We start from the raw sequence: 19,994 nt of genomic DNA on the forward strand, positions 1-19,994 counted from the left end.
CAGAGCAGGATCACAACATACGATTCAGGCGTCTATACTTCATAAATACAAAAAGATTAATTATTTGTACATGTTACTTATATGTTGAATCCCTCCTCCCTTTATTTTTCCACACCTCACCTTACCTAACCTTACCTAACCCAGCTTAACCTAAACCTAGCCTAGCCTAGCCTAGCCTAACCTAATCTTAGCCTAGCCTAACCTAACCTAACCTAGCCTAGCCTAACCTAACCCAGCCTAGCCTAACCTAACCTAGCCTAACCTTTCCTTTCTTTTCTTTTCATCGTCTTATTTCTTCCTTCGCATTCAAAGCAGGATCACAACACAAGATTCAGGCGTCTATACTTCATAAACACCAAAAGATTAATTGTTTTTCCTTGTCACATATATTCTGATTCCCTTTCCTTGCCTTCATCACATTTCTTCCTCCTTAGTCATAGCAGGATTAGGACATGATTCAGGCGTCTATAGTTCGCAAACATTAAAACAATCATTTATACTTCTGTCACGTATATATTCGGATTCCCTTTCTTCCTCGGTTTTTTTTTTTTCCTTCTCATCCTTCTCCGCCTCATCTTTCTTCCTACTAATCCTCCTTTGTTCATTAGCTTATTTGTTCTTTCATCGTCCTCCTCTTTCTCTTTCATCTTCAATCGCGTTCATAGCAGGGTTAGAACACATGACTCTTGCATCTGCACATTATAAACATCAGAACTACAATTATTTATACTTTTCTCTCTTATATTCTGATTCCCTTCCCTATTTCCTTCCTCCTCCTCCTCTTTCCTCCTTCCTATTCACAGTAGTATTAACAGCACACGATTCTCGCATCTATACTTCATAACCATCGAATCTAAAACTACTTCAACTTCACTTCCTTATACTTTGATTCCCTTTGCTCCGTAGAACTCAAAAGCGTGTGGCGGTACTTGTAAACACGATTCATTTGATATTTATGATCCTATTCAAGGAGTATTAATATTGCAGACTACCACAACTAATAATAATAATAATAATAATAATAATAATGAAACTTTTATGGCTATTGAATTATATAAGGCGACCGCGTCCTAAATTGAAAAGAGATTCACACACACACACACTGATATAGGCGCTCGTAAAGTGGGATCATCATAAAGTTGTTCTCTCTCTCTCTCTCTCTCTCTCTCTCTCTCTCTCTCTCTAATCGTGACTACTGTGCATGGTTTTAAACTGTGAGTGTTTTTACCGTGTGTGTGTGTGTGTGTGTGTGTGTTCTTTCGCGAAACCTTGGAGGAGGAGGAAGAGGCAAGGTGAGGAAGAGAAGGTGATGAGAGAGGGACAAGGTGAGGAATGACTGATGGTGGGAAAGGAGGAGGAGGAGGAGGGCGAGGAGGAGGAGAAAGGAAAAATGGAGGAAAGACTAAAAGGAATAGTAGCAAAGCAAGGAAAGAAAAGTTGAAAGCAGAGAGAGAGAGAGAGAGAGAGAGAGAGAGAGAGAGAGAGAGAGTTTACATGTAAGAGCATCATCAACTGACAAATTCTGCACTCACCCACTTAAGCCTCTCTCTCTCTCTCTCTCTCTGATTAAGTGGAAATAATGTTTTGTTTATCTTTGCGATGACTCCCTCACTCTCTCTCTCTCTCTCTTGTTGCAACTTGGAAGCTAAAAACAAGAATGAGAGAGAGAGAGAGAGAGAGAGAGAGAGAGAGAGAGAGAGAGAGAGAGAGAGAGAGAGAGAGAGAGAGAGAGAGAGAGAGAGAGAGAGAGGGAGGAAGGAGAAGAAATAGAGATGAATAAGCAAGAGAAGAAGAGGAAATAGAAATACAAGAAAATAAACGAAGTCAAAACAAAGATAAATAAAGAGAATGGGAGAATAATAAAATAGAAGAGAACAAAGGAGGAAATACTTCAGATGGAGGGAAAAAGAGACAGGAAAGAGGAGGAGGAGGAGGAGGAGGAGGAGGAGGAGGGGATAGGAAGTAAATATAGAATGAACCAAAATCGTGTGTGGGATGAAGACAACGACGACTACGAAGAAGAGGAAGAAGAGGAGGAAGAAGAGGAAGAGGAGGAGGAAGAGGAGGAGGAAGAAGAGGAAGAAGTAGTAGTAAAGGAAGTGGAACAGGAAAGCGTGAAGGAGGAAGGAAGAGAACAAGAAAGGAAAATAGGAATCACGGTAAAGAAGGAGGAGGAGACAAGAAAAGGAAGAAAACAATACAATAAAAACAGGAAAACTAGAACACGTGAAGGAATAAGAAAGAGGAGAGAGGAAACAGGAGCACAACAGAAGAGGAAGAACAGGAGGAGGAGGAGGAGGTAAGAGGGAAAAAAAGAGAGGGAGGAAACAGGAGAACGTAAAGGAATAGGAAGGAGAAGAGAAGAAGCAACGTGGAAAGAGGAAGAAGGAGATTAAAACAAGGAGGAAAAACAAACAAAAAATGAAGGGGAAACTAAAACAGGTGAAAGAAACAGGAAAGTGGAGAGAAAGAGGAACAACGTGAATGAAGAGGAAGAGGAGGAAGAAGAGGAGGAAGGGAAGGAGGAAGAAGAGGATGAAGAAAGGAGGAGGAACAACGTGAAGGAAGAGGAAGAGGAAGATTAGGAAGCGGAGGAAAAAGAAGGGAAGAGGATGATGAAGGGAAAAGGAGATAAGAAAACAGGAAAACAAAACAAATGGGCGTGAAGGAGAAAGGTGAAGAGAAGCAACGAGGAGGAGGAGGAGGAGGAGGAAGAGGAGAAGAAAAGAGGATGATAGAAGGAAAAAGAAAAGAAAACAAGAAAACAAAAAGTAGAGGAAAACTAATGGGCTTGAAGGAGGAAGGAGGAGAGAAGACGCAAGGTGGAGGGGGACGAGGAGGAAGAGGAGGAGGAGGAGGAGGAATCTTTACCCGGGCAAGACCTTAAAATAGGCGACGAAAAGGTTAAAAGAGCGAAATTTAGAAGCGCCGAATATAAGCTTGACGGGGGATTAGCCTTGAGTAAGCGGGCTGATGATGACGACGATGGTGGTGTTGAGGGTGTGCGGTGGTTAATGTGTTCGTGTTTGTGTGTTTACCTGAGAGTCGTTTGTTGTTTGCTACCTGTTTGATTAGTTTGGTTCACCTGCCTGAAAGATTTTTTTTATTATTATTATTATTATTAACTCATTCAGAAACGTTTCCCTCACATGACTAACCAACCTGGCTTCCTCCTCCTCCCCGTCCTCCTCCTCTTCCTCTTCTTCCTCTTCCACTACGTCTATCTATTCCTTCATTTTTCTTTTCCACATACATTACTACTAACACACACACACACACACACACACACACACACACACACACACACACACACACACACATAAACGTACACGAGACCACCTAAGCTATTTGTAAACACACACATACATACACGTCACAGCCATGTATACACAAACCGACGCACATGTCATATCACGCACACACACACACACACACACACAAGGGGTGACTCACACACGTACACATGAGCGCCAAAAAAACGAGTACACAACCACGTTCATATGTGTGTGGATGTGCGGAAATTCTCTCTCTCTCTCTCTCTCTCGAATTTCCACATCTCGTCACGGGAACGCATACTCACAAAAACTGACACACACACACACACACACACACACACACACACACACACACACACACACTCCCAGAAACCTCCCACACGTACACAAAACCACAACTCTCTCTCTCTCTCTCTCTCGGGCGGCCAACAAGCGTGACAGCAGGAGCACGGTAATCTGAGCCGTCCCTAAGCCCGTGACACACAGCCCTTAATGCCGGGTTGTGCAGTGGCGGGGTCCCCGTAAGTCGAGACAGATGGAAGGGGGGACTGAAGGAACACATTAGGGAAACAAAGGAAGAAGAGTAATAGGGCAAAGAAGGTAAATACAAGTGAAGCAGAGGAATGGTTTGAGAAGGAACACAGAAAAAAAAAGGTAAGTTGAGAGTAGACGAGGAAATGAAGAGAAAGTATAGAAGTGAATAAATACAAGGGAAGCAGAGGAATGGTTTGAGAAGGGACACAGAAATTAAAGTAAGTTGAGAGTAGATGAGGAAAAGAAGAGAATGCAAACAAGTAGAGGAAAGTAACGAATATGAAGTGGAAAAGTAGACTGAACAAATGCATTAAGGAAACAAAGGAAGAAGAATGATTACAAAGGGCAAAGAAAGTAAAGGAAAATAAGAGATGCAAAAAAGTTGAGGTTGAAAGAATGCGTTTTAAAGAGCAAAGGAAGAAACGATGTGAAAAAGGGCAAAGAAAGTAAAAGAAAGAGATGTGGAAAAAATAGTTATAAGAATTATTTAAACGGAAGTAAAGGAAGATATGAAAAATGACAAAATGGAAACAGTATGGAAAATTATGACAAAATGATGAATGAATGAATGAATCTTTCTCTCTCTCTCTCTCTCTCTCTCTCTCTCTCTCATTACTCTTGAAGGGCCATATTAAGGTGTCAAAAACAGTTCTAAACTACCTTATAATTTCACAATCCTATCGACAATTTCACAAGACGACTATAATATATTAATCCTCTCTCTCTCTCTCTCTGTCATTTTATTCATTCTTTCTTCCTTCCTCCCATCTTCCCTCATTCCTTTTTCATATCTTCTTCCTCCCTTCTTCCTCCTTTCTTGCCAGGTTCTCTCTCTCTCTCTCTCTCTCTCTCTCTCTCTCTCTCTCTCACATCGTCAAGAACACTTTTATGGAACGAGAAAAAGTAACCGTGTGTGTGTGTGTGTGTGTGTGTGTGTGTGTGTGTGTGTGTGTGTGTGTGTGTGTGTTGGACGGATGTACACCCGCGTCCTCACACCCGCGTCTCTCCCTAATTAGACGAGCTCTCAACAGGTAACGCGAAGACGACGAGGTGTGAAGGTGATGATGATGATGATGAAGGTGATGATGATGATGATGATGGTAGCCAGATAAAAAAATAAAAATAAGATAAACAAAACAGTTAAATATAGAATACCTTTTAGTAAACATAGATGAAGATAATACAATAGAGAAATATGAAAACAGAATGGCTTTTATAGTATACATATCAACAACAAAAAATACATACATAGATAGATAAATATATAGAATAGTTACTAAATAAAGTACACGAGAAATATGAAAACAGAACGGCTTTTTAGCACACATATAAATAAAAAAAAATATATAAATACATAAATACATAGAATAGTTACTAGAACACATATAAATAAATATATGAGAAGATAGATAAATGTAGATAGAAATAACAGCAAAGTCGATATAAAGAAAGCCATACATACATACATACACAAAAGATAAAGATAGAGATAAAGATAAAGATAGTAAAGCAAAGTAAGAAAAAAAGAAAGAAAGAAAGGAGAAAGTCAAATGCAGAATGACGCAACATCTCCATCCAACCAAGTCTCTCTCTCTCTCTCTCTCTCTCTCTCTCTCTCTCTCTCTCTCTCTCTCTCTCTCTTGTCAGTCAGCGTAAAAACGAAGCATAATTAAGCATCACGAAAAGACATTAGGGAAGGAAGGAGAGGAGGAGGAGGAGGAGGAGGAAAGATGGAGAGAAGGGAGAGAGGGAGGAGGGAGAGGACAGCATGACAGACAACCTCTCCCTCCGCCCTGAAGCGTGAGTGACTGGAGGAAAGAGTAGGGAGGAAAGAAGAGGAGAGAGGAGGAGGAAAGAGGATTGAGGTCAGAGAGGCAGAAAACATGGAGGAGGGAAGAAGGAAAGTAGAGGGGAAGAGAAATATGGAGAGAAAAGTCTTAAGAAAGGAGGGAAGGAAGGAAAAAAAGAGTAAGGAAGGAGGGAAGGAAGGAAAAAAAGGTAAGGAAGGAGGAAAGGAAGGAGAAAACAGGTAAGGAAGGAGGGAAGGAAAAAAAAGAGTAAGGAGGGAAGGAAGGAAAAAGAGTAAGGAAGGAGGGAAGGAAAAAAAAGAGTAAGGAAGGAGGGAAGGAAGGAAAAAAAAGAGTAAGGAAGGAGAGAAGGAAGAAAAAACCTAACCTAACCTAACCTTTCCTTACCTACCTTACCTTAATTAAACCTATTTACCCACAATCTTTCATTATTTGCCTCCACACACTATATTTACCTATACGCCAATTTACCTTCATAAAAATACCTCCTACCTGACCATTTACCTATCAGACCATTAAGGTAAATAAGTAACCTTACTCAAACCCTTTTACCCACAAGCTTCCAATATTTACCTCCACAACCCCATTTACCTATTCAACTAAACTTTACCTTCATACATATACCTCCTACCTCATCACTTACCTATCAGACCGTTAAGGTAAATAGGTAAAACAGGCGATAGGAAGGTAAGAGAACAGGTGGCTAATTCACTTGTCACGTGCTGCGGGGAATTGAACCGGGGTCATAAGAGGGCGTGACTCTGTGTGTGTGTGTGTGTGTGTGTGTGTGTGTGTGTGTGTGTGTGTGTGTGTGTGTGTGTGGACTGCAGAGCTATTTGGTAACACTGCCGCATAGGGGAGAGGTAGAGAAGAGAGGAGAAGGGAGGAAAGACAGAAGGAAGAAAGAATGGGAGGAAGGAGAGAGAGACCGATGAAGGGATGCACGGAAGAGAAGGGAAGAGGGAAAAAAAAGGTGATGGATAATGAAGGAAAAGAGGGAAGAAAAAATGGAGAAGGAGAAGGAAGAGGAAGAGAAGGAAGAGAGAGAGAGAGAGAGAGAGAGAGAGAGAGAGAGAGAGAGAGAGAGAGAGAGAGAGAGAGAGAGAGAGAGAGAGAGAGAGAGAGAAAAATAATATAACAGGAAGGAGATGGAGGAGGAAAAAAATGAGAAGGGAGAAAGAAGGAAGGAAGGGGAGGAGAGTTAAGAAGTAAAGAAGGGAGGAATCGTGAGGAGGAAAAAACAAGCATGGAAGGAGGGGAGAGAGAGAAAGCAATAAATAAAGGAAGGAAGGAATAAGGGGAAAAAAACAAGGTACGAAGTTAATGAGTAAAAAAAAACAAGAAAGCAAGGAATTCAATGAAGACTAACAAGACAGGAATGAAAGGAAATAATAGAGAATAATGATGATAAATAAAAGGAAGAAAGGATAGAGCAGGAAGAACAGGAGAAAGATGAAACAATAGAAGGAAGGAAGAAGCAAATAAAGAAAGAAGAATGTGGAGGAAGAAGAAAAGATGAAACAAAGGAATAATGATAAATAAACACGAAAGAAAAAAAGAAAAAGCCGGATGAGAAACAGGATGAGAAAAATAAAAACAAAAATAAAAAAGAAGAACGAAGGAGAGATAAAAGATAAAGAAACAGGAAGAAAAAACAAATAAAATAAAACGAGGAATAAAAGAACAAAAAACAAAGGCAAAAACATGTAAAACAAACATAATTGTGAGACAAAGCGAAAACGAGAGAGAGAGAGAGAGAGAGAGAGAGAGAGAGAGAGAGAGAGAGAGAGAGAGAGAGGGGATAAATAACCCAAATTGAATAACCTCAGACACGAGAAGGAGCGAGGCAGAAAATTTATTATTCACGAAGATGAAATACAAGCAGGCAACAGGTAGGAAGAGGAGGAGGAGGAGGAGGAAGAGGAGGAAGACATAGAAAGGGTGGTAAGGATGGAAAGAAGAAAGTATGGAAGAAAGGAAAAACAGAAGGAAGGAGAAGTAGACAGAAGAAAAGAAGGAGAAAGGAGGAAGGAAGGAAGGCAGGAATTACACTTAGAAAAGGACGGGAGAAAGGTAGGAAAGGAAGAAAGTATAGAAAGGAAAGACAGAAGGAAAGAGAAACAGGTAAAAGATAGGAAGGAAGAGGAGGAGGAGGAAGTAGATGATGAAAAAGAAAAAAGACCAAAATAATGCCGACAAAAAAGTACTTACTGTGGAATGCAACAAAATATATGAAGTTGTATAGAAGAAATAAATCAAAATACAATGGTAGAAAAAACACGAAACTTGGAATGAAAAAAATAAATAAATAAAACAGACCGTTGAGTAATACCGGATTAAAACGCGTACGACTGAGCAAAAAAAATGAAAAGAAAAATAAAGAAAATGAGAAAAGATAAAAAAGGAAGAAAATAACGGAAGAAATGGGAGATAAAAGAAAAAGGAAGAAAAAAAAGGGAAAAACGGGATAAAAAAAACATCATACAACTAAAATAAAAACACCAATTACAACCCAATCGCTTTACCATGACGCCACAAAAACACCACTAAATCCAAACACGTGAACCAGACTACCCAAGCACCCTATCACGAGGCCAAGGTTCACCCAAATCAACCAATCATAGACGAGGGTTGACATCCGCGCGTTCAACCAATGAGGATGCATATAATTAGGAGATAAATACCTAATCACCTTTCTCTCTCTCTCTCTCTCTCTCTCTCTCTCTCTGAACATGAATAAAATTTCCCACTCAAGCAAAGATGTCAGAGTTGCATGTTACGGCTTCTCTCTCTCTCTCTCTCTAAATAATAACTCTTCCGACATTTCCGTGAGTAACAAACAAAATAAAAATTAAACAAATTTTTTTTTCAAGAGCAGTCACTTGACCCCTGCGAGAGAGAGAGAGAGAGAGAGAGAGAGAGAGAGAGAGAGAGAGAGAGAGAGAGAGAGAGAGAGAGAGAGTCACGACACCCCAGATCACTTCCTAGTTAGTCTGACATCTTAATTCCGACCATCATAATCTTTTTTTTTCCTTGTTATTTTTTCACGTCAAATTACTAGGAGGAAAAATCTGTGAAGAGAGAGAAGGGCGGAGCGGAAAAGGAGGAGGAGGAGGAGGAGGAGGAGGAGGACGTCCCTCTTTTGAAGCAGCACGCAACATGACTTACCTCCCTTCCCTCCTCCTCCTCCTCCTCTATTTTTATAACTGCCGGAAATGTGAGAGGGAAGGGACGTGAGGAGAAGGAAGGAGTCGAGGAGGAGAAAGAGGAGGTAAAGGATATCTATAGCTTGAAGTGGAGGAGGAGAAGGGGGGGGTTGAATTATATCTACAGCATAAAATGAAAGAAGAAAAGGCAGAAGATGAAGAGGTAAGGAAGAGGAGTAGCAGGAGGAGGAGGAGGAGGAGGAGGAGGAGGAGGAGGAGGAGGAGGAGGAGGTGACGAAATCCGGAACAAATCTACAACCTTACAAAGAAATACACAGAAAGCAAAAAAATAATTAATAAATAAAATAAAAAGTAAGAAAAATAAACATAAGTGAAGAAAAATAAGGAAAAAGAGAAAATTAAATAAAAGAAAATAAAAGAAAATCATAAGACAATTTTGAGAAAGAACATTTTCCAAGGGCAGGGAGTTTGTGTATTTATAAACCTCTCTCTCTCTCTCTCTCTCTCTCTCTCTCTCTCTCTCTCTCTCTCTCTCATACACCTTCCAACCTACTGCCCCCCTTTCCTTTCCTCCATTTTTCTTTCTCCACACACACACACACACACACACACACACACACACACACACCCTCTCTCCCCTCGTCCTTTCCTTTCCTTCTCTCCATAAATGCACCTCCTTCCTCTCCTTCCTTCCCTTACCTTTCCTCTTTTCTTTTCTCTCCACTCACACACGTCCTCCTCCACCTCCACCTTCCTCCTCTTTCCCTTTCCTTCCCTTCCTCCTTTTCCTCCATTTCTCCATTTCTCCAATTTTTTTTTTTTTTATTTTTATAATTTTCTCTTCTTGTCATTTTCATTTTTCTTCTCTCCAATTGTTTTCCTCCTCCGTTTTCCCTCCCTCCCCTCTTTCTCCTCCTATCTCTCATCTTCCATTCATTATTCATACCTCTCTCTCTCTCTCTCTCTCTCTCTCTCTCGGCAATGTGTCTATCATCTTCACATTATTATCACGAGCTAACTCTCTCTCTCTCTCTCTCTCTGACACACCACACAAATTTATTAGCAGAGACATTATACTTTTACCGACCCGGAGTCAAAGGCAATTAGCAAGAGAGAGAGAGAGAGAGTCAAGTGAGATGATGATGCTTGAATCCCCCCACTATTTGGATGGCATCTCTCTCTCTCTCTCTCTCCCTCTCTCTCCTATCTATTCATTATCTTATTTCCTCCCAAATCTATCCACTTTTTTTTTTCCTCCTCCTTCTTCTTCCCTCCTTTCCATTTTTTTCCTCCTTTCTTCCTCTCCATCCCTCCAGCCTTTCCTACTTCCCTTTCCTTACCTCCTTATCTCTCCTATCTCTTCTATATCTTCTGTCTATCTCTCAATTATCCTTCCCTCGCCTTCATTCTCTTCCTATAGCTCTCCCTCTCCACTTCTTCCTCCCTATCCTCCGTTCTCTCCTCCTCTTTCCTTCCTTTCCTATCTCTTTTTTATATCCTTATCCAATCTTATCCATCTTTCCCTCTTCATTCTTTCTACCTCCATTCTCTTCCTACAGCTCTCTCTCTCTCTCTTTCTCTATCCACCTCTTCTCCCTCTCTCCCTCCCTCCTCCTCCTCCCTTCAGATCAATACCTTCATCTCTGCACCGGAATGAGGACGAACGAGAGTCTTCCGGGAAACACACAAACGTTCATTTTTTCCCTTTCTTTCCCTTGATTAGAAAATGAAAAAATGTTCGTGAAAAATATAAACACTGGAAGAGGATTGAATAGGCTTTGGAAGGGGGCGATTCGATCCTTTATACAGCCCGATCCTAACCCTTAAGTCTCCATAATGATGATGATGATGATGACTATGATCGATATGATTATTTTTTTTGCTGTATAGTAGTAGTAGTAGTAGTAGTTAAAGTAGTTAAAGTAGCCGTTGAAAGACAGACAGACAGACAGACAGACTGAGAGAGAGAGAGAGAGAGAGAGAGAGAGAGAGAGAGAGAGAGAGAGAGAGAGAGAGAGAGACTACCTTACTAACATTCCTCAGGTTCTTAATTAGCCTAGGTAACCTCCTTGAATATGAGAGAGAGAGAGAGAGAGAGATTATTGCAGTCCTATTTTTCCTCGGAACTTCAAACTAAGACGAGGAAATGGATCTGGGCGTTAATCTCTCTCTCTCTCTCTCTCTCTCTCTCTCTCTCTCTCTCTCTCTCTCTCTCTCTCTCTGTGGATGCAAAACAGCGAATTAAAGAAAGACAAAGAAACACAAAAATTCCATTGCATTTTCTCCTCCTCCTCCAGCATTTCTTTTCTTATCCTAATCTTCTTTGTACCTCCTCCTCCTCCCCCTTTCCCTCCTCCTCTTCCTCTTCTGATAATAGCATTTGCAGCATTAGGAAAACAATGAGATACTTCACAAAAAACACGGATTCTCAATTTCTTTTAACCCAATTATGCAAATCGAGCGGCGGGAAAACACATGGCCCAATAATAATGATGATGATGATGATGATGATAGTAGTAGTAGTAGTAGTAGTAGTAGTAGTAGTAGTAGTAGTAGTAGTAGTGGTGGTGGTGGTGGTGGTAGTGGAAGTAGTAGTAGTATGTAGTAAGTAGAAAAAAAGTAGTAGTAGTAGTAGTAGTAGTAGTAGTAGTAGGAGCAGCAGTAGTAGTAATAGTAGTAGCTGTAGTAAATTTAGTAGTAGCAAAAACACAAAACGAAGCAGTATAATGGTAGCAGTAACAATAAAACCTCTACTACTACTACTACTATTGCCATCATCCACCACCACCACCACTAACAACAACAACCAAACCTACCTACCAACCTACCTACCTAGACCTAACCAGACCAATCTTCCTATTACACATATTACCAGATGACCTAAAACTTCCGGGAGGGCTGATTAAGTGGCACCCAATTAATATTTACAGCGTTAACACTAATAACACCCCCCCCTACACCCCCTCCCCCCCGTCCCCCTTATTTACCTGTCTTAATTACAGCCTCACACCTTAATTACTAACGGCCCTACCTGATGCACCTCCACGCGCCCCCCATCAACAGGTAATGAGCCCTTTCTCTAATGACGGGACGTAGGTGTGCTCTGGGCGGCGGCGAGTGACACCTTCATCACCGGGAGGAGTGGTGGTGGTGGTGGTGGTGGTGGTGGTGGTGGTGGTGATGATAATGGTGGTGTATATATTTTGCGTTTCCAGATTTAGGTGTTACAGAGCTATCTACTACTACTACTACTACTACTACTACTACTACAGCCTTAAAAATCATTATAAAGGCTAAGTTTGCACGATTAGATTCCCCTTTGACAATAATAGTAGTAGTAGTAGTAGTAGTAACAAAAACCAACTAAGAAGAAAACAAGAAAAAGGAAAAGAAGGAATAGAAACAAATAAAAAGAAACAATAGTGGTCGCAGCATCAACGTCTATATGAGAAACATCGCATCCAAACCCCTTAGAGTAGCCTTAAATCCCTTATTCCCTAAACTTAGAGCGACTGGTGGGACTTCCTCGCTTGTTCTCTACGATTTGATCCTCTAAAGCTGGTCTTGTCTGATCTACAGTAGTTCCTTTACTTGTACGGCTTGAAGCTTGGCAAGGGGATTCAGACTCTCTGCACGCTACCTGGATGCTTCTTATTGATTTACCTGGTCTAATTAACGACAGGTAAGGTTGGAGATGGTAGATGTACAGGTGAAAGATGTTTAAGTGTTTGATAATAAAAGGAAAGGGTTACGTATTTCAAGTTAATGATAAAATAGAAAGAAGTTTTGATATGATATTATGAAAGGAAATATTATGAATCTAAAATTAATAAATTCAGATATATTTCAAGGTTCCAGGGAAGCACTTGAAGCCATACACACACACACACACACACACACACACACACACACACACACACACACACACACACACACACGTGGAGAAAGAAATATTAATGTATTACATGAAAAATAAAAAGGCTATTAATATTCAATAAAATATAACCATTCAAGATGTTATGGATCGAAATAAGTTAGAATTTTAAAAAGAAGTGATGTGGCCTAGTTCTCTCTCTCTCTCTCTCTCTCTCTCTCTCTCTCTCTCTCTCTCTCTCTCTCTCTCTCTCAAAAGAAAAACAGTCATAATTCTCTTAGCCCGCATATCCCATTCTCTCTCTCTCTCTCTCTCTCTCTCTCTCTCTCTCTCTCTCTCTCTCTCTCTCTCTCTCTCTCTCTCTCTGACCCACAATCATGGCACAAGTATGCAACACGTGGGCACAGCGGTGGGCGTGAACGGACAGGTGACGGCGCCGCGCCCACAGAACCGGTGCTGGAACGACCTTCCCCCACCCCTTCACACTCCCCTCCCCCCTTATAATTTATGCCTCCACCTCCACGCTCTTTTTTTTTTTACTTCCCCTCTTCCCTTACGTTTGTCCTCTGATCTATTTATCTCCCCTCTTCCTCCTCTTCATCTCCCCTTATTCCCTATTCTAATTCCCCCTTCCCCCATATTTTCCCTTCACTTTCCTCTTATGTGTCCTCTGATCATCTTCACTTCCCTCTTTCTTCCCCTTCATCTTCACCTTTTATTTATTTTATTTCCCCTTACCCCCTTTTTTCCCTTCCATTTCCTCTTAAGTACGTCCTCTGATCTCCTTCACTTACCTCTTTCTTCCCCTTCATCTTCACCTATTCCCTATTCTAATTCCCCTTACCCCCTTTTTCCCCTTCCCTTTCCTCTTATGTGTGTCCTCTGATCTCCTCTCCCTTCTCTCCCCCCCTTTCATCTACACCTATTATCTTTTCTAGTTCCCCTTAACCCTCTTTAATTGCCTTCCCTTTCCTCTCACTTGTCTTCTGATCCCATTCTCTCCCCTCGTTCCCCCCCCTTCATCTCCACCTATTTCCTTTTTATAATCCTCCTTACCCATTGTCCATATCTCCCTCTTCCCCTTTACTCGTGTTCTCTATCTTTTTCCCTTCCCTTTATCTGGTTGCTTCACACCTATTCACTTACCACACACGTTCACCATTTATTACTCCTTCCCTTTAGCTAGCCAACCACTCCCTACCCCTTACCCTTCCTTACCCATTTATCTTAGGCTGTTATGTTGAAGTGACCCACCTCCTCCCATCATCCATTTTTTTCACCCTTCGTTCACAGCCTCTAACACCCTTCCCTTCCCTCCCTTCCATCAGCCCATATCATTGACCTTACGGTACCACTATTCTCTCTCTCTCTCTCTCTCTCTCTCTCTCTCTCTCTCTCTCTCTCTCTCTCTCTCAACCGTTCTCACTCCCTACTTAAAATTCACTATAGTTAAGTTCCCCCCCAATATGACAAACCACGTAAACCCCCCCCCTCTCTCTCTCTCTCTCTCTCTCTCTCTCTCTCTCTCTCTCTCTCTCTCTCTCTCTCTCTCTCCTCTTCCTCTTCCCCAAACATTATTTTCCTCTCACTTCCTTTACACTTCTTCCTTGTATTCTCTCCTCTTTTTTTCCTCTCTTCATTTATCCAAAACACTTCTTCCCTCTGATTTTCCTTTACACTTCATTCTGCTGCTGTATTTCTCTTTATCATCTCTTCCTCTATTTCCCTACCTTACACTTCATCCTCCTACTCTATTCCTACTGTTCTCTGTATCATCTCTTCTTCCCCCTCTTTTCATTCTCCTAAACACTCCTCTTCCCTCTTATTTTCCTTCTTCCTCTTCGCTGTACATTTCCTTAATCCTCCTCCTTCTCCCTCTTTTCGTACTCCTAACCGCATTTCTTTCCCTATTTCCCTTCCTTTCCCTTCATCATGTTGCTATAGTTCCCCTGTTCTTCTCCCTCTCCATCCTCTCTAACACATTTCCCGCTTATCTCCCTTCCTCCCCCTTCATCCTGCCCCCCATCACGCAGTACAAACATATATCCATTCCTTCTCTATCCTCTCCTCCTCCTCCACTCATCCTCCACAAACCTTTCTTCCCTCTCCACCACCTCCACCCTGGCCTCCACTTCGGAATTACCACTTCCACTCCATCCTATCTTCCTCCTCGTTCTTTCTCCATTTCACTTCCTTTCCTCTTCCTCCCACACGGTGTAATATATAGACAACCCTGTAGCGTGTCCCCTCTCTCTCTCTCTCTCTCTCAAAAGAACATAGGAGTCTGCATGAGGCCGGTAGGCCTGTACGAGGCAGCTCCTCTGAACCTAAGCTCCCGTGAATCTAACCACACCTAATATCGCTGTCCATGAATTTATCTAATCTATTTTTTAATGTGACAATTGTATTGGCACTCACCACATGACTGCTAAACCTATTCCACTCATCCACCACCTTGTTTGTAAACCAATTTTTGCCTATGTCCCTATTTAATCTGAATTTATCCAGTTTAAACTCTCTCTCTCTCTCTCTCTCTCTCTCTCTCTCTCTCTCTCTCTCTCTCTCATATGCCCACACACGTCTCCCCTTCTCTCGCCCTCCTCCTCCCTCCCTCCACCTTCTCCTTTTTCTTCAACTCGGCAATCTCCAAGCTATCTATCTGGGTGTGGTTGTTTGGTCTTTGTATATTGCTGCGTTTCTGTGTTTGTCTGACTCACAACAAACAATCGGGTGCCAAATCGTGAAAGAAAGTATCATTGAAGAAGGAAGTTTTGAAGGGAAGGCGAGAAAAGATTAGGGAGAAAAAAGTATCATTGAGGAAGTTTTGAGGGATGGCGATAAAAGATTAGGAAGAAAGTATCATTGAAGAAGGAAGTTCTGAGGGCGAAAAAGATTAGAAAGAATCATTGTAGAAGGAAGTTTGAAGGGATGGCGAGAAAAATTAGGAAGAATCATTGAAGAAGGAAGTTTTGAGGTAGGGCGAAAAAGATTAGAAAGAATCATTGTAGAAGGAAGTTTTGAAGGGAAGGCAAGAACAGATTAGGAAGAAAATCATAGTAGAAGTAAGTTTTGATGGAGGGCCAGAAAAGATTAGGAAGGAGAAAGTATCACTGGAGGGAGAGAGAACGTATATATATAAAAGGGATAATAGAGGGGGAGAGAAGATTAAGGAGGTAGAAAGTTTTACAGTTGGAGGAGGAGAAAGAGGAATACAAAGAAGAATAAGAAAGGAGATTATTGACAAAGGGGAAGAACTAGTAATATAAATGGACAAGGAAAGTACAGTAGGATTAAACTAATGCTGATGGGACTTCAATGATAATAATAATAATAATGCCGCAAATGATTAATTATCACAATGAGAAGTAAACCACACAAAGGAATCTCTCTCTCTCTCTCTCTCTCTCTCTCTCTCTCTCTCTCTCTCTCTCTCTCTCTCTCTTTCAAACCAGACCAAATGACCTGAGAGAGAGAGAGAGAGAGAGAGAGAGAGAGAGAGAGAGAACCACACTACTTAGCCGCACCACACGCACAAACTTCAACCACACACACAACACACACACACACAAAAAAAAAAAAAAGACAACCACCATTTTCTTGTCACTGAATAGCTCAAGCAGAGAGAGAGAGAGAGAGAGAGAGAGAGAGAGTTGCTTCTCGCGCCAATATTGTGAACTATTTTGATAATCAAGCGATACGTGGCACGCTTAGCAAACCAACTTGTCCTCTCCCTCCCTCTCTCTGCGCGGTTGAGCAATCCTGACTAATCGAACTACTGTACTTTCGTCACATACTCCTACCTTCACATACCAATACATACCACATACTCCTATTGCCTAACACACTTCAATTGACACATTCTACTAACTTGTATTCCCTTTCCTATCAATAATTAAATATCTATCAATCTACTGTGCTTCCCTTACATACCGTCACACTCTACCCCATTCTCCTAAGTTCACATATCAATACATAACATACTTCAACTAACATTCTATTAACCTGTATCCTTCCTATCAATAATTAAATAACTATCAAATTCCTGTACTTTCCTCACGTTCCGGCAAATAATATCACATACCAATACACATAACATACTCCTATACTTCAACTATCACATTCTATTAACCTGTATTCCCCTTCCTATCAATAATTAAATAACTAGCATTCTACTGTACTCCCTTCACATACCGGCACATTCTATCCCATTCTCCTACGGTAAACTTTACATACCAATACATAACATACTTCAACTAACACATGCTATTAACCTGTATTCCTTTTCCTATCAATAATGAAATAACAAACTCCTGTACTTTCCTCACGTGCCAAATTGCCAATACATAATTCCCACCTTGCACAACACTTCAATTAGCACATTCTACAAACCTGTTATACCTTTCCCGACCAATAATTAAATAACACCTGATGGTAAGACTGCTATATATTAAATCTGCTACCCGATATTCATAAAACCTTTCGGTAACTATTGCAACAAAACACAGTAAACACAAATCAAACTATAAAAGCTTTCGTTAAACCATGAAAAAACAAATCACAGCCATCACGAACAATAACAAACCAATCAGGATAAGTGTGATGAAACTAAAATATTGAAACGCCAAATGTGAAACTCGAGCAGAAAAAAAATAAAGATTGAAACACTTGTATGACGCAACTAATGTGTCTATTGTTGAGTGGAGTGGAGCCAAGGGACGAAGGAGGAAGAGGGTGATGGTGGTGGTGAGTGATGTTGGTGGTGATGACCGTGAGATTGCCAATAGTGACGGTGGTGATGGTGATAGCAGTGGTTTATGGCATTAGTGGTGATTGCAACGATATTGGTAGTGGTGGTGCTGGCAATAGTGCTGGAGGAGGTTGCATAGATGGTGGTGATGGTGACGAGGGTAGCTATAGATGGTGATAAAAAGTGGTGGTGGTGGTGGTGAGGGTGGCTATGGATATGGTGATGAAAACTGAGGTGGAGGTTGAGGCTACGTGGTGGTAATGTGGTGTTAATGGCAAGAATGCTGGTGGTGATGGCGGCAACGATAGTATAGTGATGGTGGTGTGAGTTAGTTTTGATGGTGGTGATGAAAAGTGGTGGAGGTGGTGGCTACGTGGTGTTGGTGACGGTGGTGATAGCGGCGGCGGCGGTGGTGGCGACGGGAGCGAACACGTGGGCAGTGAAGCGACCGGGCGTTGCCATTTAGCTTCAGCCCAGGGCACCACCACCGCCCATCACCACTACCACGTCACCATCAACACCACGTGAGGGAGGCATGAAGGCAGACAGAGGAGGTGCAATGCTAGGATGAGGAAGAGGAGGAGAAGGCGGCAATGTATTAATACGCCGCTGTTATCAGAACTTGTCTCACGGAGCGGTTGGGTTTCTGGGTGGAATGTCACACAACCACTAGCACACGAGCACTCCCTCACCCTCCTCCACTCGCCGCTACACCGCCTAAAACAAGCTGAAACGAACACATGGGCAGGCTTTGCAACTCACCATCTCTCCCGTCAACCCTTGGAACCCTCCTCCGATTTGCTCCGTAATGGGACGAGTTGAGGGAGACGAAAAAATGGGGAGAGCTGACAACTTGTGTGGAGCGGCGGCTTGAGCGACCGAGCGAGGGAGACGAGAGGGCGGGCAACTGAATCCATTCCCCCCTCATGCTCCAGGGAACTTGGCTAACACATCTTGACGTTCATACACCCCTTTCCACCTCTCCCCGGGAAACATATTCGCTCTCACACTAATATCTATCCGCTAATGAGCCCGGCAGACCCTAGCGAAGGCCGGGGTGGTAGGGTGGAGTAGAGGTTAGCGCGGGATGAACGTGAAATTAAACCTCCACGAACTTCAGCCAGCGTCAAGCCTCAAGTCACCACGTCCGGCCCAGTTCGTTCACCGCCTCCCTTCCTCCTCTTCCCTCCTCCTAGTCCTCCCTTCCTCCACGCTACCCCCGGGGCTTGCCTTGCTGGGTTACCTTGCCACCTACACTCCCCTGCGTCCATTATGCAAGGAGCCCCCTAGCCACCGTGGGAGAGGCGAGGATAGAACGTTAGGTAGCCTTGTATAATCGTCCCCCGTCGACAGTGTTGCCAGAATGGAGGAAAATGAGTGCGATGCGGTCGCCTGCCTCGTCTAGCCTCCCCTTCCCTTCCCTTCCCCCCTGACCTTCCCTCTGCCTTCCTCCTCCCTCTCCTTTCCCCCTCCCAGCGTCCGTTACACCACCCTGGCCTTCCTTGCTCAGCGCGGGAAAATATTTCAAACTTGCAGTGAGCTAGTCAGTCTTCGTCGCCCCCTGGCCTCCAATTCACCCCCACCACCTCCCTCCCGACATCAGCGTCCACCTGCTAAGTTTCTGCTGGCACACCTGGTTACTAGGAGGAGGAAGAGGAGAGGGAGGAGGCAAGCCAGCGGGAAATTAGAGGGTGGGGACGATGGAGGGAGGAAGGGAAGAAGTAAATGGCAGATGAACAGGAGGCAACGAAGAGTAAGAGGCAGTAAGTAGATGAAGAGGAATAAATAAGGGAGGAGAAGCGTAGATGAAGAGGAGGCATGGAAGGGAAGGAGTGGGTGGAAGATGTGGAAGAGGAAGAGGCAAGGAAGAAAATCATAATAGTAAATAATGATGTGGCATGGAAGAGAAGGTGCAGGCGTAGCAAGAAATGAAGAAAGGAGAAGGAAGGAAGGAAGGAGGAGGCAAGGAAGGGAAGGAATAGTAATAGTAGGAATTGCAGCAGACGAGGAAGGGGCGGGAGAGGAGGCGGAAGGCTAACTAGACTCCAGGATTCTCTTTGATATACAGTTACTTAGGCGGGAACACTACCAACGCCTCCTGGGATGCTTTCTACGCCTCGAGCCACCCACAGGAAGAGGAGGAGGCGAGGAAAGGAGGAATGAAGAGAAAGGGAGTAAGGAGTGCAGGAAAAACAGGGTAAAAGAAAGGGGAAGGGCGAGGAATGAAGAGTAAGAGAGTAAAAGGGTGAAGGGAAAAGGGAATAAAAGAGAGGAAGAAACTGAGATAAAGGAAGAAGACAGATGATGGGAGAAGAGAGAACGGGAAAAGTTAAAACAGGAAGGGACAGATAAAGGGAAGAAGGAATGATAGAAGTAGGAGGAAGAAACGGAGATAAAGATGTAGTGGAGGGAAGGAAGTGGAGCCAAGCAGAAGAGAGAACAAGATGATGAGGCACAAGGGAGAGAAGGAAGAGTGAATGAGGAGGAACAGGAGAGGTGAATGAAGAGGAAGAAGAGGGGGGAGGGAGGGGTAAGCAAGGAGTGTAACCATGCCAGCGAAAAAGGATGGAGGTGCTGCTGGTGGTGGGT

At 42.7% G+C, this 19,994-nt stretch overlaps 1 protein-coding gene across 9 annotated transcripts in view; it reads right to left on the reverse strand.

Annotated features, from left to right (window-relative positions):
- The window catches only part of LOC127000324 (heterogeneous nuclear ribonucleoprotein L-like), a 268,424-nt gene that overhangs the window by 230,038 nt on the left and 18,392 nt on the right, over positions 1-19,994 (reverse strand). For 2 of the 9 annotated variants that reach the window (XM_050863919.1, XM_050863917.1), the window contains exon 1: positions 18,168-18,330. The exons of the other annotated variants lie outside the window; for them this stretch is intronic. In XM_050863919.1, the coding sequence (XP_050719876.1) occupies positions 18,168-18,170 (3 nt within the window). In that variant the 5' untranslated portion in view covers positions 18,171-18,330. Of the gene's footprint in view, positions 1-18,167; positions 18,331-19,994 lie in introns of those variants that run through there. 9 annotated transcript variants of the gene reach the window in all.

The sequence above is a fragment of the Eriocheir sinensis genome, chromosome 18 (assembly GCF_024679095.1).
Source record: "Eriocheir sinensis breed Jianghai 21 chromosome 18, ASM2467909v1, whole genome shotgun sequence".
Lineage (NCBI taxonomy): Eukaryota > Metazoa > Arthropoda > Malacostraca > Decapoda > Varunidae > Eriocheir > Eriocheir sinensis.